This window comes from Dryas octopetala, chromosome 8 (genome assembly GCF_963921425.1).
Source record: "Dryas octopetala chromosome 8, drDryOcto1.1, whole genome shotgun sequence".
Classification (NCBI taxonomy): domain Eukaryota; kingdom Viridiplantae; phylum Streptophyta; class Magnoliopsida; order Rosales; family Rosaceae; genus Dryas; species Dryas octopetala.
The window spans coordinates 9,824,715-9,852,331 of record NC_141373.1 but is presented as its reverse complement, the minus strand read 5'-3'; the positions used below and the strand labels follow the sequence as shown (position 1 = coordinate 9,852,331).

General features: G+C 35.8%; 2 protein-coding genes and 2 pseudogenes across 3 annotated transcripts; 1 reads left to right on the top strand and 3 right to left on the bottom strand.

Annotated features, from left to right (window-relative positions):
- The first annotated feature begins 7,444 nt into the window (after positions 1 to 7,444).
- LOC147277025 (phosphatidylinositol/phosphatidylcholine transfer protein SFH8-like) lies at positions 7,445 to 13,652 on the top strand. Of its 2 annotated transcripts, none has more exons than XM_086254118.1 (15): positions 7,445 to 7,656; positions 7,757 to 7,837; positions 8,365 to 8,668; positions 9,493 to 9,592; positions 9,684 to 9,950; positions 10,047 to 10,124; positions 10,236 to 10,337; positions 10,452 to 10,501; positions 10,814 to 10,913; positions 11,014 to 11,112; positions 11,215 to 11,328; positions 11,810 to 11,942; positions 12,421 to 12,824; positions 13,107 to 13,193; positions 13,326 to 13,652. In XM_086254118.1, exons 2-15 carry the CDS (start codon positions 7,804 to 7,806, stop codon positions 13,344 to 13,346), a joined length of 1,893 nt encoding a protein of 630 aa, XP_086110244.1. In that variant the 5' UTR covers positions 7,445 to 7,656; positions 7,757 to 7,803; the 3' UTR covers positions 13,347 to 13,652. The 2 variants fall into 2 exon arrangements, with proteins under 2 accessions (XP_086110244.1, XP_086110243.1); XM_086254117.1 differs by having other exon boundaries at positions 11,212 to 11,328.
- A 654-nt stretch (positions 13,653 to 14,306) lies between these two features.
- On the bottom strand, positions 14,307 to 18,658 carry LOC147277024 (phosphatidylinositol/phosphatidylcholine transfer protein SFH3-like). Its single transcript, XM_086254119.1, has 14 exons — positions 18,538 to 18,658; positions 17,587 to 17,836; positions 17,386 to 17,485; positions 17,014 to 17,280; positions 16,692 to 16,769; positions 16,486 to 16,587; positions 16,344 to 16,393; positions 16,035 to 16,134; positions 15,851 to 15,943; positions 15,627 to 15,716; positions 15,250 to 15,355; positions 14,786 to 15,165; positions 14,582 to 14,659; positions 14,307 to 14,479 (listed from the first exon to the last, which is right to left on the bottom strand). Exons 1-14 carry the CDS (start codon positions 18,569 to 18,571, stop codon positions 14,462 to 14,464), a joined length of 1,746 nt encoding a protein of 581 aa, XP_086110245.1. The 5' UTR covers positions 18,572 to 18,658; the 3' UTR covers positions 14,307 to 14,461.
- Positions 18,659 to 22,635: 3,977 nt separating this feature from the next.
- LOC147277023 (phosphatidylinositol/phosphatidylcholine transfer protein SFH12-like) lies at positions 22,636 to 25,591 on the bottom strand (annotated as a pseudogene).
- Positions 25,580 to 26,396, bottom strand: LOC147277022 (phosphatidylinositol/phosphatidylcholine transfer protein SFH3 pseudogene; annotated as a pseudogene).
- Between the last annotated feature and the right edge of the window lie 1,221 nt (positions 26,397 to 27,617).

Below are 27,617 nucleotides of genomic sequence, written 5' to 3'. Positions count from 1 at the left end.
TCCCCATCTAAATAGAAAATGTTTAATTCTAGCATTATAGTAGGTCATCTTGCTCCCCAGTCTTATATTCATATCCAATTTGTGAATGTAGCCCATTGTTTTCGTAATAATATGTGATTGTCATATGATTAGATCCATCAATCATCATGTGCCCACAAGGACATGATTATTTCAAAGCTAACAGTATTTAATGATGATAATTTTATCCAAGAGGACTGGATTTATGATTGATCTCTGATGATATTTGATATAACGTTTTCCCAATATTTTCTTTTAGCACATTTCACCCACAATTTCCACATACCTTTACTGACATTTAATATATATGTATTTGGGCATTGACAACAATATTTAAGTTCCAACTGTCCAACTCTTTTATGAGTTTAAGCCAAAGCCATACCTAACAAATAAAGATATATTATTACGCTAGCATGTGCTTTCTAATAATACCTTTGTACAAATTGAAATTAAAAGCATTGAAAATTTCAGTAGACAAAGAAAGGAATTGAAAGCAATGGAGAAAAACAAAATGCAGTCTGACTTGCTTACAAATAAGAGAATTGCTTATAATTAATCTTAGACAGCTAATAAGGCATGCATAATAACAATAATCTCATAAACTATAGGCCGAAATTGACAAGTTCTTTGACAGATAGCAAAGTTGCTGTTTTGAATTAAAATGGCATATTCCCCAGCTTTTATCCATTACATAGCCAATCCAAAAAAAAGAATAAAGTAAATAATATTAAATATAAACAACTTTTCTCACCTCTTTTTTTATTTTTATCAGATGCTTTTCCCACCTTAACAAGTCTTTTCTTAGCTGTTTCTGTGGAAATATCCAACAGAAGTAAATTAGAATCTACGGCCTGCAAAAGATGATATAATAACTCCATGTGAATTTCCAATATTAAAAAATTTGGGTAATGGTTAGGGTAGATTTTATGCTTTCTTTCATTTATGGAAGACAATTTTAGTATATATTTTTTTTCAACCTGTACAAGACATTTTTGTGCGTATCATTGAAAAGTCAGAAATTTAGTTGCAGGAATCATAAAGTTTTGTCAGATAAAAAGAAGATATCATAAATGCTTAACATGCTGGGCTCTTTATGGACAGTCAATCATTCTTCTTTTACTTGCATAATAATGATTTGACTTCTTACAAAGAAAACAAGAAAATAACATGCATATATGCTTGTGATTTGTTTGTAAAAGGAGTCCCAAACAATTTTTCTAAGAAAAGACATTATTGGTGCATTTGGATGAAGTAGTTTGAAACTATTTAGGAATTCACAAATAGCAGAATTTAAAATGACGTTATTTAAAATTTTAGAATTTATAAATTATCTTGTTTGGATAAATGTAATCATAATAGAATTTAAATACGAAATTTATAGTAGTTTTATAAAAGAGTGATGGTGATGCATGGTGGCAACAATAAAAATAATGTTTGTGGTCAGTTGACGATGGTAGTAGGGGTAATGGTCTACGAGCGGTGGAAGAAATGGTGACGGCGAAAATTGGAGTATTGGAGGTGGCGGCAACAGCGGCATTGGCGGTGGTGGCAGTGGTGTCAGTGTCGGTAGTGGTGGTGGTGGTGGTGGCGGTGTCAGTTGTGGTGATGGTGGCGGCGGAGACGCTAGTGGCGGCATAGGTGGTGGCGGCAGAGGTGGTGTTGGTGGTTGTGGTGGTGATAGCAGTGGTGGTGGCTGTGGTGATGGCGGTGGCGGTGGCGGTGGCGACGGCGGTGGTGGTTGTGGTAGTGGCGACAGTGGTGGTGGTAGTGGTGGCAGAGGTGGTGGTAGTAGAGGCAGAGGTGGTGGTGGCGACAGTGGTGGTGGCGGCAGAGGTGGTGGTAGCGGCGGCATGGTGGTAGTGGTGGTGGTATTGTGATTAATTGGCAAGGTGATTGGTGAACACGACTTTTTCTTTTTTATAAAAACTGAAATTTTGAAAATGACACCAATTTAGGTGGAAGTTAAACTTGAAATTTACAGTCTTCAAATCCCAAGTTTTTTTCACATAGAATTTGCAAAATTATGTATTTATGTACCCAAATAAGGAAATTAGAGCATATAATTTCTTAAATGCTGAGTTTTATTTAAATTTCAATTTTTTTTTCTCTATCCAAACGCACCATAGAGAAATTATATTTTTTATCACATGATGTGATAGTTAATGTGTATTTGTTATATCAATTATTATTATTAATGGTTAGTTAACACATCAACTATCACATTATGTATTTAATTAATATGATTATAAAATTTGATTATTCTAGTATTATTTTAATAATCTTTAATTTTTAATTTAAATCGTTTAGTAAAAATATAAGGATCCTCTTGTAGATTCTTTAAGATTTAATAGTAAAACTAAAAATGTAACAATGTAACTATCTTATAATAAGTCATTCTAGAAGCGACTTTTGTGAAACATATTCATTATTCAAAGAACGAAAAGATCAGTAGAATGAGAAAGAAAAGAAAAAAAAAAAAAAAAAGATGAAGAATAAATCCACCAAAATAAAGCAAAAGTGAGTCAAAATATTGAAAGCGCCATGCCGCCATGTATTGGTATTTGGTGGGTCACCCACACAAAGCTACGGGTTTATTTTACGGTTTTACCCCTTCCCTTCTTGTCAAAAGTGAAAATTGAAAAACACACATTTAATGTGAAATGAATTACCTAGTAAAGGAAGGTGTGACAAAATGTGGATTGTGGATCCCAACCATACACATACATACAAGATTTAGGGACTTGGAAGTTCTTTTTAGATTCTTTTACAATGTGCTTTTGACATTTTCATAATACTTTCATTTCATAACATTTTTGTATGTTTCTTCTTTTGCCTTAGCACTCATATCATAAGATTGTTTAGGCCTATTTTATGTTGAAGGAGCCACCCAGATTCTTATTATTGGTTGCTTTTTTTCTTTCTTTTTTTGCTTTTTCTACATCAAGATTCTTCTTTTTGTTAGATCCTCCATCTGTCTAGGGACCAAAGATATACAAACTAATGATGCACAATTGTTAGTTCAAAATTTGGGAAAAGAAAGGTTGTACTTGTAGCATTTTGTTGTTTCTGGAAATTGGTTTTCCTTTTACACAATTAAGATGACTATTGATTTTTTTTTATTTGATTGATCTCTATATAATGATAATATTTAGTAAAAGAAAAAAACGATTTAATGCAATTCTGTTTTATTGTTGCGCTTGCTACTTAATTGCAGCAGTGTCATTGAATGATATTAATTCTCATTGAATTATAATAGTATTATTGAATGACAGTAATAATATTGATGTAAACTATTTAAAACCTCATAATTAGAGCTTAGTTATTTCAAAATTTTTACTCTTAATAAAACTAATTTAAAACGAGTGGCTGCTATTTGTACATTCTTTTTTTCTTTTTGCACATCATTTCTAAACAAAAAAAAAAAAAAAACACACACCCACATAGCCACACACCCATCCCCGATCACCTCCCTCCCCACCTCTCCTATCTCCGGCACACACCCATCCCCGACCACGCCGAGCAGCCTACCACCACCGACGACCACCCTACCCCCTCCCTGCCCCTCTCTCCTCTCTCCCTTTCTCTCTCTTGCTCTCTCTTAAAAAAAATTGGAGCGAGTTTGGTGGACCAGTGCCGAACTCGATGGTTTCGTTCGGTAGGTACCCACCGAACAATCCTATTCTATTCGGCGGGTACCTGTCGAACGAAACCACCGGGTTCGGCACTGGTCCGTCGAACCCGCTGCAATTTTTAATTTTTTTTTAATATTTTTTTGGCTGTATGCTTGGGTGAGAGGAGAGAGGGAAAGAGAGATATAGAGAGAGAGGGGAAGAATGTGGTGGTGGCTGTTTTGGCTGTGCAGGTGGTGGCTGTTTGTGGGTGGCGCATGCGGAGAGGAGGAGAGGGCTCGGGGGGAGGTGGTTGGGGTAGGGGGAAGAAGAAGAAGAGAAAAGGTGGGGGGTAGGCTTCGACCGTGAAGAAGAAAAAGAAAAAAGAAAAGATGGAGATGGGGAGATGGGGATGGGGGTGTGTGGGTGAGGGGAGGGGAGGGCCAAATGGTCTTTTTTCTTGAATTTTTTTTTTTTTTCAGAAAGGGTGTACAAAAAGAAATTTAGGGGTGTGCAAATAGCAGCCCTCTTTAAAACCTTTTATTAATCACTTAAACTCTTCCAAAACTCCCTGGTCAACTAACACCCAGCTAGATTTGACCCTCATTTTTTTTAATATTCTAATTTTTCCCTTTTTTAATCTCTCCCATTTTTTTAATATTTGATTATCCTAAGAGCCCAAGAAAAAACACACAAAAGGCCAAGCCCAATTTGATTTGAAAATCAAATTCATTTCTCTCTCTCTCTCTCTCTCTCATTATATATGTTCTCTCTCTCATTAGGGGGTTTAAAATTACGGACTGATAATATTGTTAGTGATATACAAAAAGAAAAAAAGGCGCACGCGTCCACTTAAAAGTGGGTAGAGATCTCCTGTCTCCAAATCCCCCGATCCTTTCCTGTCCCTCTCTCTCATATTTTGAAAAAATATATATATATTTTTAAGTAAAACAATAATTATGAAAAGGCCTTCAAAATATGTAAAAGGGGACAAAGAATTTGGGGACAAGAGATCTTTACCTCTTAAAAGTGGACCACACAAGAATAAACATGCACCCCTAGACTTCTAAAAAAAAAAAACTGAATTTTGATTAGGTAATTTTTCTATATATGAAAGAATTATCTAGAGCTGATAATTGTACCTTTTTTGTTTGTTAAAGATTTGTATTATTGAGTGATCAATAAGATTGTTGAGTACTCGATACTTTATTTTTAAAACTATCCATCACTATAATCGACATAGCTTTCTTCGCTATTTGTGACTTGTTTTTTGACGAGTTCATCTTTATAGGGTGAAAAATCACTTATAAAGGTTTGATATTAAATTTTAATTTTATGATTTTGAATGGAGCTCTAAATAGCAAAATAAAATCTAATTTCAAACCGAAAATCCAAAAATTATTGACTCAAAAAAACAAAAACAAAAATAGAAAATTATAATTAAATACCAAATTCTAATAATTTTTTGTTATAGCATGAAGACCATATAATATTTCAATTGAATTACCAAATTTAAATATAATTTTTTAGATTAGGTCACAAATATATTGACCCATTTGATTTGAACCTTTTCCATTTGACATTTTTATCCTTTGACTCATATGATGAGTGTTAGTTAAAATTTATAAAGTTTTGACAAAAGTGCCCTTGAAGCTTTTATATTATCTTAAAAATTTGCTAATGTAGTCTCAACTTCACATTTAGTTGTGACTGTACGACACTTACAACTTCAAATTTAGTTATGACTTAATTGAATTTTTTTTAGAGAAATTATATTACAATATATTATAAATAGAGGTCAAAACAATACTTTTACTCAAAATAATATATAGTATAGTAGTGTGAGTTGTTTCTTTCAATTTACCAAGACAGTCACAGTTAAGTTGTGACTGGATTGATTTTTTTAATACAATATAATATAAATTAATGTAATATTTGTGATGTAATATTTTTTTATTTCTTTTATTAAAGTGGCATGTGATGTAATATTTGTAAATTATAATACTTTTTACTTTATTAATTTGTTTGACTTTTCAACTAGTACCTAATCTAAAATGCTATCTAATTTTAGTACAAATAAAAAGTTAATAAAATTTAGTAGTTAAAATGGATCTAAACAAAGGACTTGGATCCTCTGCCAGACTGTTTGGTACCAGACTGGTACCAGACTTCTAATCTAAGCCTTTCAATTTGTTTTAATGGTTGAGATCTTCTCACATCTTAATTTTTATATTTTCATCCAAATAATATTAAAACATTAGGCAAAAAAAAAAAAAACTCATTAGTCCACTGCCCAGTGCATACCCCACCCCCGCCTGACGCCTTCTTCCTCCCAATCACCCTAAAATGGCTACTATAAGATGGGGAAGAGACTGACCCAGATCATGGTGATACTCATAGGGGTTCCTCATCATCTTCTTCATAACTGTATTGTACTCCTCCATTGCATTCTTGGAATTGGAGGCTCTGTTGCTTGTGGGGTTCTTTTCAATTCCACTCTCAAGCAACCCACAATAAACTCTGTTCAATTTGAAGGAGTTATTGGGCACCATTAGACAATTGCAAGCAGATTTCTTTATCTTCTTCAAAAGCACATCGTTTTCAAGAGGAGCTATGAAGACTGAACTCAAACAATTGTTGCCAACACTTGCCATTTCTCCACTTCCTTCCTCGAAGCTCACGGAGAATCACCCTCCCCATCTCCTCCCCTTTCTTTCTCTCTACACTCTCTCTTCCCTCCACGGTCTTAGGTGCTGGATAATTTTCCAGCCCTTCCTCTCTCGCAGGTTGTCCTTTTCTCCACCAGAACACAACTCCATCTTCTTCTTCCTCTTGTAAGCCTCATCTATTTCTCTCCAAATTAATGGAAATTATTCCTTTGTAACCCCCACTTTCAACACAAGTTGAGATATACCCATTTTGAAGATGAGAAAAGTTTTGGCTGAAGCAGAAAAGATACCCAAATTGGGGCAAACTTGGGCTAGAAAATTATCCAGCACCTAAGATCGTGGAGGGAAGAGAGAGTGTAGAGAGAAAGAAAGGGGAGGAGATGGGGAGGGTGATTGGGAGGAAGAAGGCGTGAGGCGGGGGTGGGGTATGCACTGGGCAGTGGACTAATGAGTTTTTTTTTTTTTTTTCCTAATGTTTTAATATTATTTGGATGAAAATATAAAAATTAAGATGTGGGAAGATCTCAACCATTAAAACAAATTGAAGGGCTTAGATTAGAAGTCTGGTACCAGTCTGGTACCAAACAGACTGGCAGAGGATCCAAGTCCCTAAACAAAAACTGTTGAACACTCACACAATGACTATTAATCGCTTGAAACCCTACACATGTGCATATTCACATCCCAAAAAAATAAAGGAAAGCATAAAAAATTAGCTACCGACACCATAGTTGAATAGTTATTATCTCCACCTTACAAATTAAAAAACAGAACAAAAACTAAAATAAAGAAGGAAAAAAAAATAAAAGTGTAAAATTGTAGGGGTAGGGTTGTCTCATACTCTCATCCAACTTTTAGCACGTGCCAAAAATATAAGAAGAAAATGCCATAAATAGGAACCTCTAACCGGGTGACCGGGGCAGCAGCAGTGACAAAATCATTACTACTCAATTACTACAAAACACAAACACTGGAATTTAAAATGTACTGTTCAACTACCGCCGGCACCAGATTCCTTCTCTTCATCCGCCACGTGTCCCTCCCACCTATCCTCAACGTACTGGGTCCCACCTCCCTCTTTACAGCTCCCCAAAGTCCAACTATATAAGTAGAATTGAAATAGTCCCTCTCTCTCTCTTTATCTCTATCTTCACTCTTTCTCTCTCTTCGCCGTCGCTCGCCTGCGATTTTATATTTTTATTTATTTATTTATTTTCGAAGGAATCTTCGACAATTTCTGAGATCCGTTACAGAACAGGACGAGGTCTCCAGCTACGGATCGACTAGGGCAGCTCCTTGTTGTTGATCGAGCATTGATGACCGTCGGATCATCCTCGTGAATCCTGAAACGAACGAAAAAGGTACAACATTGGCGACGCTCTTGGTTTGCTTTGAGTTCGGGGTTTGATTTCGCGGTTTATAGGGTTTCTGATCGGAATGCGGCTGTTTTCTTTTTGGTAGGGTTGTATTCATTGCGTTGATGCGTGTGACTGATCGGAGCCGAAGGAATGTCGGGCCCACTGGATCGGTTCGCCAGGCCTTGTGAGTTATCCTCCTCTCCTTCTCTCTTGTTTTCTGTTGGTACGGTCGTGTTCTTCTTGCTGTTTTCGTTGCTGTTCAGCTAGGGTTTTTTGTGCTCTACAGTGGTTGTGCTCAGTTTGCTGAATCTAGGGTTTGCTTCTGTTTGAAAGCTGAGAAAACTAAGAAAAAGAAGAGAAACCCTAAGGAACTTTGATTATAACTTTCTCTCTTTTTGGTTGTGTGTGAAAATTAGTTCTTTTAATGTGACAATGAAAGGGATATTTTTGTGATTTATTTATTTTTATTTCTGGTCTTCCTTTTTCTATTCTGTACAAAATGTGCTTTCTAATTAGTTAAAGAATAATTTGGTGAATTTTGGTGTTCATAAAAAATTTTTTTTTTTAATTATGTTAATTTTTATTGATTTTCCATTTTTGCGTGATGAGTATGATTATGATGATCATATTCATATATTCAGATGTATGTTTATGATAATGGGTGCACAGCGAATTGTTAAATGTCAATACTGTATTGTTGTTGTGCTGCAGGCTTTGAAGGGTTTTATGGTAGTGATGAGAGAAGGGAGAGGAAGTCTGACTTTGAGAACTCTGAGGATGAGCGGAGGACTAGAATTGGGACTCTGAAGAAGAAGGCAATAAATGCTTCTACCAAATTCAAGCATTCTCTCAAGAAAAAGGGCAGTAGAAGAAAAAGTGATGGTCGAGTCAGCTCTGTTTCCATTGAAGACGTTCGCGATGTTGAAGAGCTGCAGGCTGTTGATGCATTTCGACAAGCACTAATTTTGGATGAATTGCTGCCAGAAAAACATGACGATTATCATATGATGTTGAGGTGCTCGATTGTTCTCCCTTCATATCCTAATGCATACAAAAACTTCTGGATGTTCATTTAATTGGATAGTATAGTACATTTTGACTGAAGAAAACTGTGCCCTTGAGTGATATACTTCTATGGGTGCCACTTCCCTGGTCAAATAAGTGCTATCTAAATGTGATACATATAAGATACAAGGGTTTTATTTTTTTAAATCTTTTGTAAGATGGTAAACTAGTTTCTTGAAATATAGTAGTCAATGATTCTAGTAATATAGTAGATATGGTGGTAGAGGGCAGAGATGGTTTCCTTGGTAGTTTGTTAGTTCCATATGGTGGAATTCACTGATTTAAACTTGAGATCGTTGTTGGTACTTTTGCTTGTATTGGAAGGACCTTTTTACAATATATTAGGAGAGTTGGGAGAGGAAAGGGGATAGTATTTGTAATAGTTACGATTGCCATACAGCATGTTGGTATAAATGTGCTTGCAAATGAATATCCCAGAGGTAGCTTTTGTAAAACTGGGTTTCTGATTAAGCATATAATTTGATCTTGTACAGTGATGTACCTGGTGATTAGGTGGTTCTCAATTTATAATGTCAGTGTGGGTGGTTTGCCAAGTAATCTTCTCATGCGGGTTGCGACGCTATTGTCTTGACCTTATATCCATGCTGCTTTGCATGTGTTATTCAAGTGCACTTGGTTGTTTGTATACTTTGAATATGGTCCATACTGTCTTGCATCTTAGTTTTGTTTAGTGTGATGAAGTTCCAAGTAATATTTTTGATATGATTTGCCAGTCTTATAAATATAAACCTTTCAAGGATGAATTACTTTCAGGTTCTTGAAAGCAAGGAAGTTTGATGTTGAAAAGGCAAAGCATATGTGGGCTGATATGCTGCAATGGAGAAAGGACTTTGGTGCTGACACTATTATGGAGGTAACTGCAGCTGAAAAGTGTCTGGATTTGATTTTCCAGTGCTTGGTAACTGTTTTTCCTCATTCATTTACCATGTTGATGTTTCTTTCAGGATTTTGAGTTCAAAGAATTGAATGAAGTCCTAAACTATTACCCTCATGGGCATCATGGTGTGGATAAGGAGGGAAGACCAGTTTACATTGAAAGATTGGGTAAAGTAGATCCCAACAAACTAATGCAGGTTACCACTATGGATCGATATGTGAAATACCATGTGCAGGAGTTTGAGAAAAGCTTTGCAATAAAGTTTCCAGCTTGCACTATTGCTGCAAAGAGGCACATAGATTCAAGCACCACAATCTTAGATGTTCAAGGCGTGGTATATTTCAATCAGCTATTACTATACTTACTGTTCATATTTAGTGCAATCAGAATATCTAATCATTCTGTATTTGTTCGTTTTAATTGTTTTAAGGGCTTCAAGAACTTTACAAAGTCTGCACGAGAACTAATTATGCGGTTGCAGAAGGTTGATGGTGACAATTACCCTGAGGTATGCAATCTCAGTTGTCTTGGAACTTTATGTCATAGTGGCTTTTATATGGATTAGAAATTAAATTTCAATATCACACTTGAACCTTTTATTTGTTCTTAATTGGTGCAGACCCTCTGTCAAATGTTCATTATTAATGCTGGTCCTGGATTTAGACTTCTGTGGAACACCGTGAAGACTTTTCTTGATCCTAAAACAACATCAAAGATTCATGTATGTAGAAATTATTCTTTCCTTGTATTGGAACTATTATAATTAAAACCATTGGGTTTAATCGCATGCTATACTATTTACAACTCTTTTTTCTTTTTTTGTACAATATTATAGGTTCTTGGAAACAAATATCAGAACAAATTGCTTGAGATCATTGATGCCAGGTGAGGGGGCAGCAGTGTATCTGTCATATGTAATGCTATATTTGTGCCATCTTTACACACACGTGCACTCACACACATGGATATAGGGTAATATTCTTGTGCCAACTATGATCAGGTGGAATCATGTATGCATGTGGAAAAAAAAAGTGCTCTCTCTCTCTCTCTCTCTCTCTCTCTCTCAATATATATATATATACATATATAAATTTTTTGCTAATTATTGTAAATTTCTCTAAAGTTCATTCTGCTTCCTATTTTGCATTTATAATTACTTTAGCTTAAAACTTACCGAATTTTCTTGAAAATATGCAGTGAGTTGCCAGATTTTCTGGGCGGTAGCTGTACTTGTGCTGATCAGGGAGGTTGCCTTCGATCTGATAAGGGGCCATGGAAAAACCATGATATATTGAAGGTTATATCTTGCTCTTATATTTCTTTTGTGCTGCATTCTTTGTTAACTTTTTATGGGCTTTTTATTGATATCAATTGGTTGTCTGTGCTCTTTGTCGCAGATGGTTCTTAATGGTGAAGCAGGACATGCAAGGCAGGTTGTTAAAGTTCTTAACAGCGAGGGGAAGGTTCTTGCTTATGCCAAACCACAATACCCAATGGTAGAACTTCTATAGTTTTTATTAATTACTGAACAAAAAGTGAGATTATTTTTGTATTAGTTAAGTGTCTTACATATTTTTGGTGGCTATGTTCTGAAGCAGGTAAAGGGTAGCGATACATCAACTGCTGAGTCAGGATCTGAAGCAGAAGATATTGCATCCCCAAAAGTTTTCAAGAGTTATTCTCATCTTCGATTGACTCCTGTTCGTGAAGAGGTAGGTTTAACCTTTTATTATGTAGTTATTATGATTAATATATTCATTTATATCATTGGCACTTTAGAACTTATTTTAACTAATAAAAGGAAAAAAGGGAACTAATTGTGTACAAGTAATTTGGTTTGTCCCTTCTCTTTAAGAGTATTCTAATTGAGAAGGGAAAAGATTAATGTAGTTCATTTGGTGAGGTGGAAAATTGTATCTTGTTCTAAGGAGAATGCAGGTTTAGGGGTGGGCAATTTGGAAAAAGAAATGCGGCTCTTCTAGGGAAGTGGTTGTGGAGATTCCCTTTGGGCATGAGAAACAAATATACATTACAGGAAAATTTTCTCTTGCCTGATAGTCTTAGTGCTGTTGGATCACCGAGGGTAGTTGAGTTATGTACAGATATGTAATTAACAAGCTTAGCCTGGAAATTATTACTCCCGGTGTTGATGGTTGAACACATTTGGCATTAATGTGCTTAATAAATATGCAGGCTAAGGTCGTTGGCAAGGCAAGCTCTGCAGGTACCTTTTCGGGTTTTGATGAATATGTTCCTATGGTTGACAAAGCTGTTGATGCTGGTTGGAAAAAGCAAGTGGCCTTCCAGAGACCTCATGCTTCCAAAGGTCAGAGCAAGCCTAGCCTAGTCTTTACTGCCCATATATAACATTTTTTATTTAACTTATTGTTGCTATATACTAACAACTATTAGAGAGTTAAATGGCAAGTTGAATGTTATTTAACAACTCTTAGGTCAGCAAGTCTAGCGTACTATATCTTATTTTTGAATTTCATTCTTAGTTAATGAAAGTTAATAGATTTTTCCCTCTATGAAGAATATCCTTCACAAAAATGGGAGTGTTGTGGAATTTCATTTCGCATATTATGGTTTTGATCTTCGTACATAGCCTGCCCCAATTCATCCTTTACCCGTTAGATAAAGCCCAGATGGTTGATTATATGTTTATTGAATTTATATAGTCACAACCAAATGCCCTTGCAATGTTTGTTACCATTCTGTTGTTTCTATTTTCTTTTTGTATAAAATTTTTAGGTATGTGACATGATTTAACTTGAGAGAATGAAATATCCTTTTCCATTCAGGCACAGTTCCACTACCTGACATCCCAAAAAATCCAGAAGGAATTCGAGCTCGGGTTTTGGTAGCGCTTATGGCCTTCTTCATGACTTTTCTCACTCTCTTCCGCTCAGTGGCTTCCCAAGTAACTAGGAAGCTTCCTGACAAATTGGCTAATCACAATCAAAACATTCCTGAACTTACTTTTGATGCAACAAACAAGGAAGAGTGCCGTCCTCCTTCATCAACATCAACATTTACAGGGACAGATCTTCTCCCCACTGTACTTAAAAAGCTGGTGGAGCTTGAGGAGAAGGTTGATACGCTCCAAGCTAAGCCATCTGAGATGCCTTACGAGAAAGAGGAATTGCTGAATGCTGCTGTTTGTCGTGTGGATGCCTTGGAAGCAGAGTTAATTGCTACTAAAAAGGTATGGATGCTTTATATGATTCATGGAAATACTGATCAAAATGGGAGCCCCCTTTTGGGGATATTTGAGCTCCCCTTGCTTGTGCTTGGTATCTCATTGTGCATGTTGGGTATATCTTAAGGTGTGCACAACAGCAGGGGTGTTTCTTGGTTTCATCATGTTGTCTGTTTATTTTTATTTTTTCTTTTCGGTCAGATACATCACGTTTTTAACTGGACTAGTTTCTGGACTAGTTTCAGAACGATTCATATGTTGATTGATTGTGTGTTTCTTGTGGAGCAGGCTCTGCATGAAGCTTTAATGAGGCAAGAAGAGCTGCTGGCGTATATAGACAGGCAAGAAGAAGCCAAGCTCCAAGCCAAGCTCCGGGTAGGTTGACTGTACAGTATCTATGTAGATTTATTCTTCTCTCTCTCTCTCCTCTCTCTCTGTCTCCCTCTATATATATTACTTTTTTCTGTTCATGAGGTTTGAGACAATTTTTTTGCTGCTTGTCATCAGAAAAAGAGGTTTTGCTGGTAGAAGTGTCGCACTGGTGGAAAGAGTACAAAAGAGGAATTGCCAAGCCTTTTCTCAAATATGTGAGCCCAATATGCAGGGGCGGAACATGGAAGGGACTAAGAGGGGCCATGGCACCTGCAGCTTTTGAATACTAATGTGTTGAGCATGTGTCACTTGTAAAAACATTTTTTTGTTTCTTTTCTCATCAACTTTACAGAGATTCTCAGTAAATTAAATCAAATACCATTTAACTCGAACCTCACAACTACTTGATCTTTATGGTTATGGGTAAATGAGTTTATTTCTCTTTTGTATTTAAGTGATTAATATTGCTTTTGTTTCTTTTTGTTTAGAGTGAGTTTTTCTGAACCCAATTATTTGTATCTTATTCTCGACCAAACTTCTTTTATAAATTTTTTTTCTCCACATTTACACTAGCAATAATTTGCAACCATAAGTGATTTATTCTTGTAATTTCTTGTGTTTTAAGAGCCATGCTTCTAGTAAGCCCAATTTCTTAGTTACACTACCTCTTCTTAGAGATCTAATACCAAATAATCCCTAAAACTGCAACCCAGAAATTCTAAAGCAGGTAAACGGGACGACACTCTTTTGGAATTACAGGGAAAATATTTGGAACCACCAACTTCGAAAGTCAAAGCATAAACGATTATGTAATTTTGTTGGACACTTCTTTTCTGAATGTTTGTCATGGTGTATAGCATCATCATTTCTAGGATGGTCATAGCATGTCATGATGACCATGCACTCAACGAATGTCATGTATTGAAACTGAAATGAAAGTTTTCCGGATTCAAAATCTTTCATCACCACAACAACTATCTTTGCGCTTGAATTAAAATGGAGAGGACACTGGAAATCTTTGTTAAACAAAAGCTGTGCCCATTTTTACTCAAAGTATACACAACTGTGAAAGAAAGGCACACACACTGTATGATAATAATGTACAAAAGCTTCAACTTTACAACATCAAACTAGCAAACATAGAACCGAATGCATATGACAAGCATTCGTGGGGCTGACAGTATAACATCGCCACCAGCAGCTACCAATAGTAACAAGGAATGTTGAGGAGTTCATTCAGAGCATCCAATCAAATAACTGGAGCTACCAACTTACCAAGAGAATGGGTTCTGCAATTACATTAAAAAAACAAGGTGTCAAAACACTTAGCTACATATGAAATACACATAACTTGAACTGATTAAGAAAATATTAGGCATTTAATCACATACCAACAACTTCTTTTTCTTCTTCTTCTTGTCAAGGTAGGCTACAAGCTCCTCCTGACGAACAAGGGCATCCTCAAGAGCCTGCGGAAGTGAAGAAAATGTAAATGATTTCATTTAGTTTACTCTCAAGATATAGATTTTCCTATTTGGTTTTTTTATTGGTATGCAAACTTCATTAACGGAATTCAAGGATATGAAGATGATTACCTTCTTGGTTGCTGAAAGCTCTTGTTCCAAGGCATTGACTCGGTTGAGAGCAGAGTTCAACATTTCCTCCTTCTTGGGTGGCATGACTGCTGGTTTCGTGCTGAGAGCAGTCACTTTCTCCTCCAACTCAGCCATGCGCTTCATCATGTTCATGTAGTCATTGCTGGAGATGGCAGGGGGAGGCAACTGGTGGCCTTTAACCATCATTCCATTGTAGTAAACAGGGGTTCCAAAGAGGGTAGCCTCAGTGAGTTTCCTTGGCATGTTTCGTGACAATCGAACCATGGCGACAATACCCATGATAAAGGCCATGATTCCAGAAACAAATTGACCACTTAGTCCTTCAGAAGCCCTGCAAGTGTCATGCGTGGGGAAGCAATCTGTAGCATTGAAAGAGAGTAATATAATTAGTGTCAACATTTGCAAGAATAAGCATTATATTAATTAGATTAGATTATATATACCTTCACGGAGGGAAAATTTATCATAATGAGCTGGTTTAGGCCAAGTTGCATCCACAGCCTTATCAACCATTGGCGTGAAGTTGTCATACTTTTTGGTGAATGAAACCTGCAAAGGTTGAAGCAGATGAGAACGTCAAATGATAAAGGAAAAGGCAAAATAGAAGTGCAGGACCTGCACTAGTTTTGAAAGGGGTTCTTAAACAGAATTTTGATTCAGTACTATGAAAAATAAAAGATGAAGGTGCAAAGAGCCACCCCCTTATGAGTTGCCAAAGTTATAGCATGATGCTAAATGTAGTAAAGACAACAAAGGTATCCTAGAATTCTAATGTTTCAGTCACAATTGCAAAATGTGGGTAGAAGTCCGCTAAGCTTACTTCGTTATGCACATGAGAGAGTTTTGAATGCTCCACTTGACATTGCACGTCAACCTCTGGAACAGTTTTTGAGTTGAAAGAATTGCGTTTCTTCATGTGGAGCATACCAAAAGCAAATAGAAAGTCAGGCAATTGATCATTTAGAAAAACTGAGACAAGACAGTTTGAATAGAGGCCATAAACACACAAAATGAAAGGAAAGAATGGAGCCAAGGCCTGAGTACCTTTGAGTTTGAGTTCTCATCTTCAGAGATTGTCTTCTCCTCAATGCCTGACAAATTTCTAGTTATGCATTTGGCCTCACCATTATGAACCATCTGGCTCATTGAAAGAACATATTTTGTGATCTTTTGTTCACATTAGACAATGAAGGATATATTAAAGAGATTGCAATTACTAGTAAATCACCTTCATTATTTCTGGATCATTCCATGGGCCCTTATCAGAACGCATACAACCGCCCTTATCAGCACAAGTACAAGTACCACCCAAAAACTCTGGCAGCTCGCTGATACAGTATAAGGACAATGTGTTATGACAGAAATTTTAAGTTAATACCATATTGTGTTACTAAACAAATATATTACCACATAATGTGAATCAAAAAGCTTGGTAATACTTAGCTTCAAGCCTTCAACTAAGATGTAGAATAAAAGATGTACAGGAAGATGAAGAACTGAATTGAACAAAATATATTTTGCGTCGAAGGAAACTCACCTAGCATCAATTATTTCAAGCAACTTGCTCTGGTATTTGTTTCCGAGAACCTGATACAAAATCATCAACCCATTTAGCAACATTACTACATAAAAATCTTAAATTAGCACTAGTTCAATGTAAACAAAAGACGAAAGCATACATTGATTTTTGCAGTGGTCTTGGGATCAAGGAAAGATTTGACAGTGTTCCATAAGAGCCTAAATCCAGAACCAGCATTGATGATGTACATACGGTTCAGGGTCTAGAGTGAACAAAGCATTCAATCAGTGTCATAAAATACAAAAGTGCTGGGCAAGGAAACCAAGGAGCTTGTTACATGCAAATTATACAGCTTTTATAGGATACCTCAGGATAATTGTCACCATCAATCTTCTGAAGGGCCTGGATAAGTTCCCTTGCAGATTTGTTGAAATTTTTAAGCCCCTGCACATAAATTATATGAACTACAATTACTTCTTCTAAATTAAAAGGGATGAAAAAAGAAAAATGAATTTATCTCTAAAATAAACCATTATGTAATTTATGTTTAATATCTCACTGACTAGATGTACTCACTAGTAGATTTTCAAAATCTAGCTAAATTCTGAACTGAACTAAAGCTAAGTTTGTCTACAATATAATTGGGCATCTTCAATTGGCTTGGATTAAAAGAAAAATTTTCACATACCACTCCTTGCACATCCAGAATAGTGGTACTCTGATCAATGTGCTTCTTTGCAGCAATGGAACATGCAGGGAATTTACACACAAAGGTCCTCTCAAACTCCCGTACGTGGTACTTCACATAGCGGTCCATTGTTGTCACTTGCATCATCTTGGTAGAATCAACTTGACCAAGTCTCTCAATGTAGACAGGTCGTCCATCCTTATCAACTCCATGATGCCCTTGTGGATAGTATTTCACTACTTCATCAATTTCCTTGTATTCAAAATCCTGCAGATAATAACCCAAGAAAAAGGTCAGACACATAGATGGTAGATAGTCTAACTAGATGATCATGACTACATGCCAAGTTGAATAGAAGCATTAAAAAAATACCTCCATAATAGTGTCAGCACCAAATTCCTTCCTCCACTGGAGCATATCAGCCCACATTTGCTTTGTCTTCTCTGTGTCAAATTTCCTGGCCCTTAAAAATCTGTACCATCAATCATGAAAATAAAAACCTAGTCATAATGAGATCGTAGAAACTCAACCATCTCTAATCGTTAATGCTAAACAGAACAGGGAATAATTAACCTTAGCATCATATGATGATCATCATGTTTTGAGGGCAGTAGTTCTTCCAAAATAAGCGCTTGGCGAAATGCGTCCACTGCCTGTAACTCCTCTGCATCAATGTCATCCACAATAGAGACAGACATTACCCTACTGTTCTTTCTACACTTCTTAGTAAAGGAATGCCTAAACTTGGAGGAGGCATTGATTGCCTTCTTCTTAAGAGTCCCAAGCCTTGTTTTCCTCTCATCCTCAGAAGTTTCTTCAAGAACTGCACAGAATAATGAAAATATATTGACTCACAATCACAAGTGTTTTTTTTTTTTCCAGAATGAAAAAAAAAAAAAAAAACAGATAAGAAAGCTCTTTCTCCTATACATTGCTAAATGAAAATGCAATCAAATTAACCGAAGGAAATTTATACAATCCCCATGGGCCGATAAAAGCATGAAAGTGATTTGGCTTGAGGGAAAACCCAACCAATATGGTTTTCACAAACCAAACAATCAAATTTGTAAACCATGAATATGTAAGCTAAACAATTTCAACAAGCAAATATCTTTTCCAGTTTACTTTGTATTTTCTGAGCCTATCAGAAGGAAATATCTGGTAATTGGTATATTCTTGAACAATTTTCTCTCTTAATATAACAAGATGACTATGCATTGTCTATGAGCATAGGAATGACATGTATGCTTGAAATGAGCTGTGTACGAGTAACAACATAATGATCACAAATTATGTTGTTTGGTTCCGAAGAAGTAAAACTCACCCAGCTGTGTTAAGCTTGATTAAGGGGAAATTTCAAGTTTTGATCATATTCCTCATACAAGCTAGAAAACTAAGAACTCCAAAAATGATTAATTCAGTAAAACCTCATATGGATCTCATATACATCTAAAACTCTCTTTTAAGATCATGACAATAATTACATGTAGACACAAATATTGGATGTTAAAACTTATAACTTACCAGGTTTAAGAGATACAGACATAGTGTCACACATGATTAATATCTTGCCAGGTTGCTCTCCGATTTGAGAAAGCCAAAGGATTGGAGAGTCAAGCACTCATATATCACAAATTGCTCATGCAAACTAGAGCCCTCAGAGATATGATAACCCCACACCTAGAAACCTTGCAGCACACCCAAAAAGAAGTAAACAAATCAGAAAACCAAAACATTCAAGATAAATCTCAAAATGACAAGTACTCAAAAGAGAAAATGTAGCTATGGAGATTCAAAAACTTAAAGATCAAACAAAAACATAATGGGTTTGATAGAAGAGGGAAAAACAAGAGTTGGGTATGGGAGAGAGGAGTGAGTAATACCTTTTGACAAGAATGTTGGGGGATAAGAGATAAAGGGGAGGGCATATATATGATCCGAATTAATCTCTGAAAATGGACGGCCAAGAGGGACAGCGAGGATGACATGACTGATTTAGAAAAAACAGATTGACACCAAAAACAGAGAGATTTTGTTCCATTTGAACCATTGACATGGTCTGCAAGTGCATGACCACCTTTGCATGTTGCATTTGCCTGCGAAATGCAAGCCACTCCCTTCATTCTTAACTAACCAACCTTTCCCAACGGCTCCGTCCTTCTCCGCACAATTTCTGTTATTAAAAGATAATATGTTTACCTTTTATGAAAAAGAAATTAATTGTTTACTAACAAAGTAACAAGTAACAATATTTTGTTTTTGAAATTTTGATGTGGGGATTTTGATCTCCAACACGTCCAGGAAGATATTATTAGTCGACCAATAACTACTGTAGTTGGTTAACTTTGTATTTATGTCCTGGCAAAAAAAAAAAAACTTTGTATTTATGTATTTTCTTGTAGTTTTTTTCAATTATTGTATTATACTATCATGTGCATTGTTGGACTCTTCGATTGATTTTCAATGGATCAAATTGGAATATAAGCCTTGAAAAAAGTTTACAAAATTTCAAATACCTTCCAAATTTCAAAACTAGGATTTTTAGAAATTTTGGAAAATTATTAAAAATTTTCAGATTTCCAAAATTTGAAACTACCCCAATGGAGACGTAGCATCCCATAAATGTTCAATATAAAGAAAATTGAGAAAACAACTTAATTAAAACAAAATCATATTTATATTCTGAGAGGGTGACATGGAGCACATTTGTCTGTTTATACACTCGTGTACCATAAAGAAGTATGAAAATCTAATCCAAAACAAATTAGCAATTAGTGAAAAAACTCAAGATATTATTCATTATTTATTGTAAAACGTTATGAATATGAGACAATCTTAACCAGATTTGCTTTTACTTAGTGCACTATAGAAGGAGCCAAACCTGATGATGAATTAATATTTTACATACACAAACTGACAAATATTTATGTAATATTATGAACAGTACTATATTTTACATAAGTAATTCCAAAGTATTACAAAACAAAACAAATTAACAACGTACAACGTATAATAGGAGATATTATCATCACAAATAACTTCTCGGAACATAGGACTAATCTATCTAATATTTGTGACTAATACAAACAGATCGCCTTTGCATACTGGGTGTTTGAGAATGTCTAGAATCATTATATGTATAAAAATTTACTAGAAACATACTAAAAGTTTACTTAAGGTGTTTTCATGATGTTAAACATGTTAGAGAATGTATATATAGAATTATGACATGTATACAAATTTACTAGAAACATATGAAAAGTTCATAATATTTTGGACCAGTGATGCTCGGAGTATTCCGGAATTTTTGAATTAAAATTTTAGAGTAAGAGAAATTTTCAAATACTTTATATGATTTTATTCAGAATTTTTAGAATTTGGAATTTTAATTTTTTATTTAATTATACCAAAACAAAAAAACAATCGAAATTTCCAATTCAACTTGCAGTACTCTTCCCTAACCATGTGGGAAAAAAAATGTGGGACAACTAGCATTATTGTTTAAGAGTTTATATATGCATGAAATTAAAATCAATAATGCTAGTTGTCCCACATTTTTTTTCCCACATTTGTATTCCACTTGATGTGTCATTACTTTACTGGAAGAGTATTTCATTTTTCTTTTTTAAGTTTTATTTTTTAATTTTTAGTGTCCAATGTATGAATGCCATGTAAAATGATATTAAATTGTGGTATAAAAATGTGGTAAGTGTAGCATTACTGAATTAAAATGATTCTTTTTGAAAGTAGTTTTGTGTCGTTTGCTTCTGGGGTTTATTCTATTTCTAATCGTTATAGCTACTATTCAGTTGGTTGTTGAAGATTGGAGGAGAAAGTCAACCACCTTTTTTTTTTTTTTTTAAGATATTGAAGTCAAATTTCTGGTTGTCACTTATGGTGCTCCACTAAGTTTTGATCGTGGGGCTTTGCCATTGTTGGCCAGCTGCTTAAAAGGGTTGGAAGGGTTATGTCAAATTATAAATTGAGATCAAATATTTGAGTTATGCCATGCTTTCATGTTGACTTGTGGCAATATTTTGAAAGTGCCTGCTATACATTAATGTGTGTCCTTGAGAGCTTCAATAATTTTTTGACAGACAAAATTATCATTTGTGTGTTATCCAATAACATGCAAATGTGGAACCAAAAAAATCTGAAGACAATGTTTGAGTGTAGCACGTTAATCCTATGGGAACAAGTTGTTCAAGGGTTTTTCAAAAATATTGCCGAGGAATATATATTTTCTATATTATATATACATATGAAATTATTCATGTGCAAACGTATGCATGCAGCAAAATATAACACATATGAATCGGTCCATACATATAGATAAATGTTTATTTATCAGATTGTTAATCTATGCTATATGAGTCAACTCTAATTTATACATGTATATGTACATGCATATACCGTAATATTTTCTTTAAAATAGTTTGGCAATGTAACAATTTGATGTTGTCAGATTGTGAATCTATATAAAAAAAGTTATGACTCTTGAATGTATGATTCAGATTTATAATATGAAAACAAAAGAACATTACCATGTACATATATAATCAATCTTACTTATTTGGTTTGATCGAGTAAATGTAATTTTTACAGTTGTTTTGATTGATCATATATGTTTTGGGAGATTGAACTCTGGATCGTTCACTATGATCCTAGGTGATTAGGGGATCAGAAATGATTTATGTTTACTGCAAGTGGCTGTAGTTTGAGGGTTGGAGGAACAAAGGACAATAGGTTTATAATGATTGTAATCTATGTTGTATCGACCACAAAAATTGGTTGAGACCTATTCAACGTTGTCTGCGTCATAGTAGCCTCATATATAACTCAGTTTTTTCATTGTTAAATTACACTCTGTCAATCTCTAAACTGAATATGTTACAATTGCAGAAGCATCACTTGCAAGGTAGGGAAGGGGCCACAAAGGACCCTCCATTCATATGTTCTCCATATTACATAAAAGTGAAAACCTGGCCAACTCATGAGACACTATTTTTAAGCAGAAATCGACATTGCTGCAATTCCATTGCTGAGCTTTCTCCAAATCAACCAAATCCCAAGTGCATACATTAAAGATTTCTCCCGCATTCAGCATGTAGATCACATGTTGGGTGTTGTATTTTGACTATAAATGAGGGAAAATCTCTTTTGCAAAATGTAGTCCTTCGCCTCGGTGCAACACCAACAATCAATCCCTTAGTGCATGTTTCCTTCCTTAAGCTGCATCTACAATTGATCTTAAAGAACAAACCCAGGAGGATGCTCCCACTTTTGTAAGGAGGGTGCATATTTGGAGGGTGGTTTTTTTGGAAATCCTCATATAATGACAATGCCTACTGATGTAACAACAGTCCGCTGCTTGAAGCTTTCTCATGCAAGGTAGAATTCCTGTCATTCCAGATAGCCCAACACAGATGGGCAAACATTTCCACTTCATCCCTCCTGAGAGAGACATACAAACCTGAGCCAGAAAATCTGCAAAGCTGCCCCCTTACATGCAAGAGAGTATGTTCTGCAATAAGTCCAAATAACAAGAAGGTGAAAACACTTGCATAGATCTGAAATACACAACTTGAACTGGTTAAGCATTAAGCAACTATTTGGGTTTTGGTTTTTGGTCGATCAGAAGCAACTATTTGGTATTTAGTCACATACAAACTTCCTTTTCTTCTTTTTCTTCTTGTCAAGGTGGGCTACAAGCTCCTGCTGTCGAACAAGGGCATCCTCAAGTTCCTGCAAAAAGTGACACAAACAAAAGTACATGACTACATTTAGTTTTCACAAGATTTTGATTTTCCTTTTCTGGGTTTTTTGTTTTTGTTTTTTTTGTATGTGAACTTCAATAACAGAATTCAAGTATACGAAGATGATTACCTTCTTGGTAGCTGATAGCTCTTGTTCCAAGGCATTGACTCGGTTGAGAGCAGCATTGAACATTTCCTCTTTCTCGGTGGCATGACTGCTGGTTTCTTGCTGAGAACATACGCTTTCTCCTCCATTTCAACCACGCGCTTTATCAAGGTCATGTAGTCATTGCTGGAGATGGCACCAGAGCTTCCAGACAGGGCAGCGTCATGAGTTAGTTTCTTCGGCATGCTTTGTGCAAACCAGACCATGGCATTAATACTCATGACAAAGGCAATGATTCTAGAAACAAAGTGATTGCTTAGTCCTTCAAGATCCTTGCAAGCATCATGCATGGGAATGCTATCTTGAGCTGTGGAGGAGAAATAAATATAATTCAGTTAGCATTTGCAAGAATAAGCATTATATTGTTTAGATTATATTTTCAGCAAGAAAACATTTACCATATTGAGCTGATTTAGGCCGAGTTTCATTCACAGCCTTGTCAACAATTGGAGTCAAGTTTTCAAACCCATAGGCCCTATTGTACTTTTTGGTAATTGGAACCTGCAAAAGATGAAGCAAATGAACACATCAAATGATAAAGGCACAGACAACATAGAAGTATATGGACTATTTTTGTAAGGGGTCGAAAACCTGAATTCAGGTTCATATGCAAAATGAAAATGAAGTTGCAAATAGCCACCCCCTTATGAGTTGAAAAAGGTTATAGTATGGTGATAAGGTATCACAGAATTCTCATTCAGTCACAATTGCCAAATGTGGATGGAGGTCCGCCAAACTTACTTCTTTAGGAACAAGAGAGAGTTTTGGATGCTCCACTTGACATTGCACGTCAACCTCCGGAACAGTTTTTGAGTTGAGAGAATCACATCTCTTCATGTGGTAGTATACAAAAAGAAAATAGCAACAGAAAAAGTCAGGCCATTGATTATTTATAAAAACAGAGACAAGTCAGTTCGAAGAGAGGCCATAATAATAATAGGCAAACATGAGGCAAGGTCTGAGTACCTTAGAGCATGCCTTCTCATCTCCAGAGATTGTCTTCTTGTTAATGCCTGACAAAGTTCTACTTGTGCATTTGGCCTCATCATTCTGAACAATCTGGCTCATCAAAATAACAGCATGAGCTTTTGTTCAAGTTAGACTATGAAGGATAGATTAAAGATATTGCAATTAAAGATAAATCGATATTTTTTGCCATTAAAGAAAAATCAAGTAGTAGTAAATCACCTTCATTATTTCTGGATCATTCCATGGCCCCTTCTCAGAACGAATACAACCACCCTTATCAGCACAAGTACAAGTACCACCCAAGAACTCTGGAAGCTCACTGGTAAAGTATAAGGACGACATGTTATGACAGAAATTTGAGGTTAAAACTATTTTGTTACTAAACAAATATATTAGCATGTTACCACATAATGTGAATCATGAAGCTTGCTAAGCTTAGCTTGAACTAGGTATAGACCATGAGATGTAAAGGAAGATGAAGAACTGAATTGAAGAAAATATGTTTTTCCGAGAAGGATACTTACCTAGCATCAATTATTTTGAGAAGCTTGCTCTGGTAACTGTTTCCCAGAACCTGATGTGTAATCATCAACTCGTTTAGCACCACTACTATATCATAATCTTATATTAGTACTAGTTTAAGGTAAGCGAAAGACAAATGCTTACCTTGATTTTTGCAGTGGTCTTGGGATCAAGGAAAGATTTGACAGTATTCCATAAGAGCCTAAATCCAGAACCAGCATTGATGATGAACATGCGGTTCAGGGTCTACAGTAAATGAAAGATTCAATCAGCGCCATAAAATACAAAAACTACATTTTTTGCTTTGGAAGCAAACCAAGAAGCTGGTCACACATAAAGTTGAAATCATACAGTTTAAAAGGACACCTCAGGATAATTGTCACCATCAATCTTTTGAAGGCACTGGATAAGTTCCCTTGCAGATTTGTTGAAATTTTTAAACCCCTGCACAGCAATGAACCAATGATTACAACTTTTGAAGGTACTCAGCTAACAATTACCTCTTCTAAAATTAAAATGGGTGCAAAAGGCAGCATGATTTTATCTCCACAAACATTACAATAAATAATCATGATGTTTAGCATCCCACTGGATCACATATACTCACTAGAAGATCTCCAAAATTTAGTTAATCCTGAACTGAAGAACTAAACAAACATTTTGTCTACAATATGATTGGGTATCTTCAATTGGCTTACAAAAGAAAAATTTCACTTACCACTCCTTGCACATCCAAAATAGTGGTGCTCTGATCAATGTGCTTCTTTGCAGCAATGGAACAAGCAGGAAATTTACACAAAAAGGTCCTCTCAAACTCCCGTACATGATACTTCACATAGCGGTCCATTGTTGTCACTTGCATCAGCTTGGTAGGATCGACTTGACCAAGTCTCTCAATGTAGACAGGTCGTCCATCCTTATCAACTCCATGATGGCCTTGCGGATAGTATTTCAAGACTTCATCAATTTCCTTGTATTCAAAGTCCTTAAACAACCAAAGAAAAAACTTCAGACACATGAATATTGAATAGTAGCTAGTCAAAGTAGAAGATCACGACTATATGCCAAGTTCAAAAGAAGCTTTAAAGAATACCACGATAATGGTGTCGGCACCAAATTTCTTCCTCCACTGGAGCATATCAGCCCACATTTTCTATGTTTTCTCAATGTCAAATTTCCTGGCCTCTAAAAATCTGTACCATCATACATGAACAATCTAGTCATATTCAGATAACAGCAACTCAGCCATCTCTAATCTTAAATGCCAATCAAACAGGTAATAACTAACCTTAGCATCATACGATGATCATCATGTTTTGAGGGCAGTAGTTCTTCCAAGATAAGTGCTTGGCGAAACGCGTTCACTGCCTGTAACTCCTCTGTACCAAAGTCATCCACAATAGACATAGACATTACCCTAATGCTCCTTCGACCCCTCATTTTCATGGCATGCCTAAACTTGGTGGAGGCATTGATTGCCTTCTTCTTGAGAGATCCAAGCCTTGTTGTTTTCCTCTCGTCCTCAGAATTTTCTTCAAGAACTGCACAGAATAATGAAAAATAAAATAAAATAGACTCAAAAACGCATGTTAGTTTTTTCCTTTTGTTGAAGATAAGGCTAAAACATCTTTTTCTCCTAGACATTGCCAAATGAAAATGCAGCCAAGTGAATAAAATTATTACAATTCTCACAGAAAACAGAAAAGTGATTAGAATTGAAGGAAACCCAACTAATATGGTTCTGAAAAATCAAACAACCAAATTTGTAAACCATGAATGTAATGCAAGCTAAACCCATAAAGTAAAACTCACCCAGCTGCATTGAGGTTGACTGGTTGAGTAGAGAAAAATTTGAACTTTTATCTTGGTCCTTATAAAATCAAATGTCAGAAAAACCCTATATGCAATCCTCAAATACGGGATTGTTGTCACTTACCAAGTTTAAGGTTTCGGTCAAGAGATCCTGACATGGGTTCACAGATGTTTTGCAAGGTTGCTCGACTGCTTTGATAAAAATGCAAGGGGGACAACAAAAGAGAATATACTTTGACAAGAATGTAGAAAACAGAGGAGAATATATAGAGCACCTGACATTGCCGCCAGAGAGACAACGAAGATGACATGCTCGATTTAGCTCTTGCAGTGTGCATGGACACTCGGGTTGGGTTTCTGTTGACAGAGAAAGAGAGTCGCCAAATGCCGAAATGCAAGCCACGCCGTTCAATATAACTATTTTTATTGAAAATTAACTGTCTTTTATTTTATTTTTTTGTCTGGGATGAAAAATAACTGTTTGCTAATAAGTAATAACAACTTTTAGTCTTTTCCTTTCTATTCTTTTGGTTTTCTTTCGAGATTTAGCAATTTTATCTATTATCTATTTAAATTTTCAAAATGCCTTCGCTCAGAAAAAGAGCTACAAAGAAGCAATCTAATTAATTAAGATAAGATAGTAAATTTAGACACTGAGCAATATTAAAAAAAAAAAGTATAAAAATATAAGAGAGAGAGAGAGAGAGAGAGGGGAGGGGTGAACGGCGGTGAGGAGAGAGTGGCTGTGGGTTTTTTAATTAGAAATCCAAAATAAGAAATAAAGTTAAGTCAAACTCCAGCCAGTCCAAAACTTAAGTAAAAATTCAAACTATCCACCGTGCATTTGGTGAAGCATCTACCAAGCACTCGGTGAAACATCTGCCGAGCGCTCGGCTCTTGTAGATACAACTCGTATCTAGCTATAAGCTAACTTACATTTGCAAGAAAAAAAGATGCATTTGTATGCAAAAAAGATGCATCTGCATTTGCATGCACCGAGCGCTCAATAGGCTGCTGAGCACTCTCCCTGTCGAGCCCTCGGTGTGATGCCGAGCGCTCAGTACGTAGTGTAGTTTTTCTGACCCGTGTCTGCGTACATAAACAAATTGAGTTGAAACTTAATTTTTTATTTGACTGGGTTTCTAATTAAAAATCTTTCAAAAACTGAGTTTATGAGTAATTTATTATTTATTATATTGCATATAAGGATATAAGTGAAAGTTTTTGAGAAAATGTTTAAAAGAGGTCAAGACAATAGTTGTGGTGGGTCAAAATAGCAAGGATTCTTGCATCCACACACGGGTCATTAGGGGTGGGCATTTTAACCGCGCACCGCCAAACTCGGCCGAACCGCACCACCAAAAAACCGCGTTGACCAA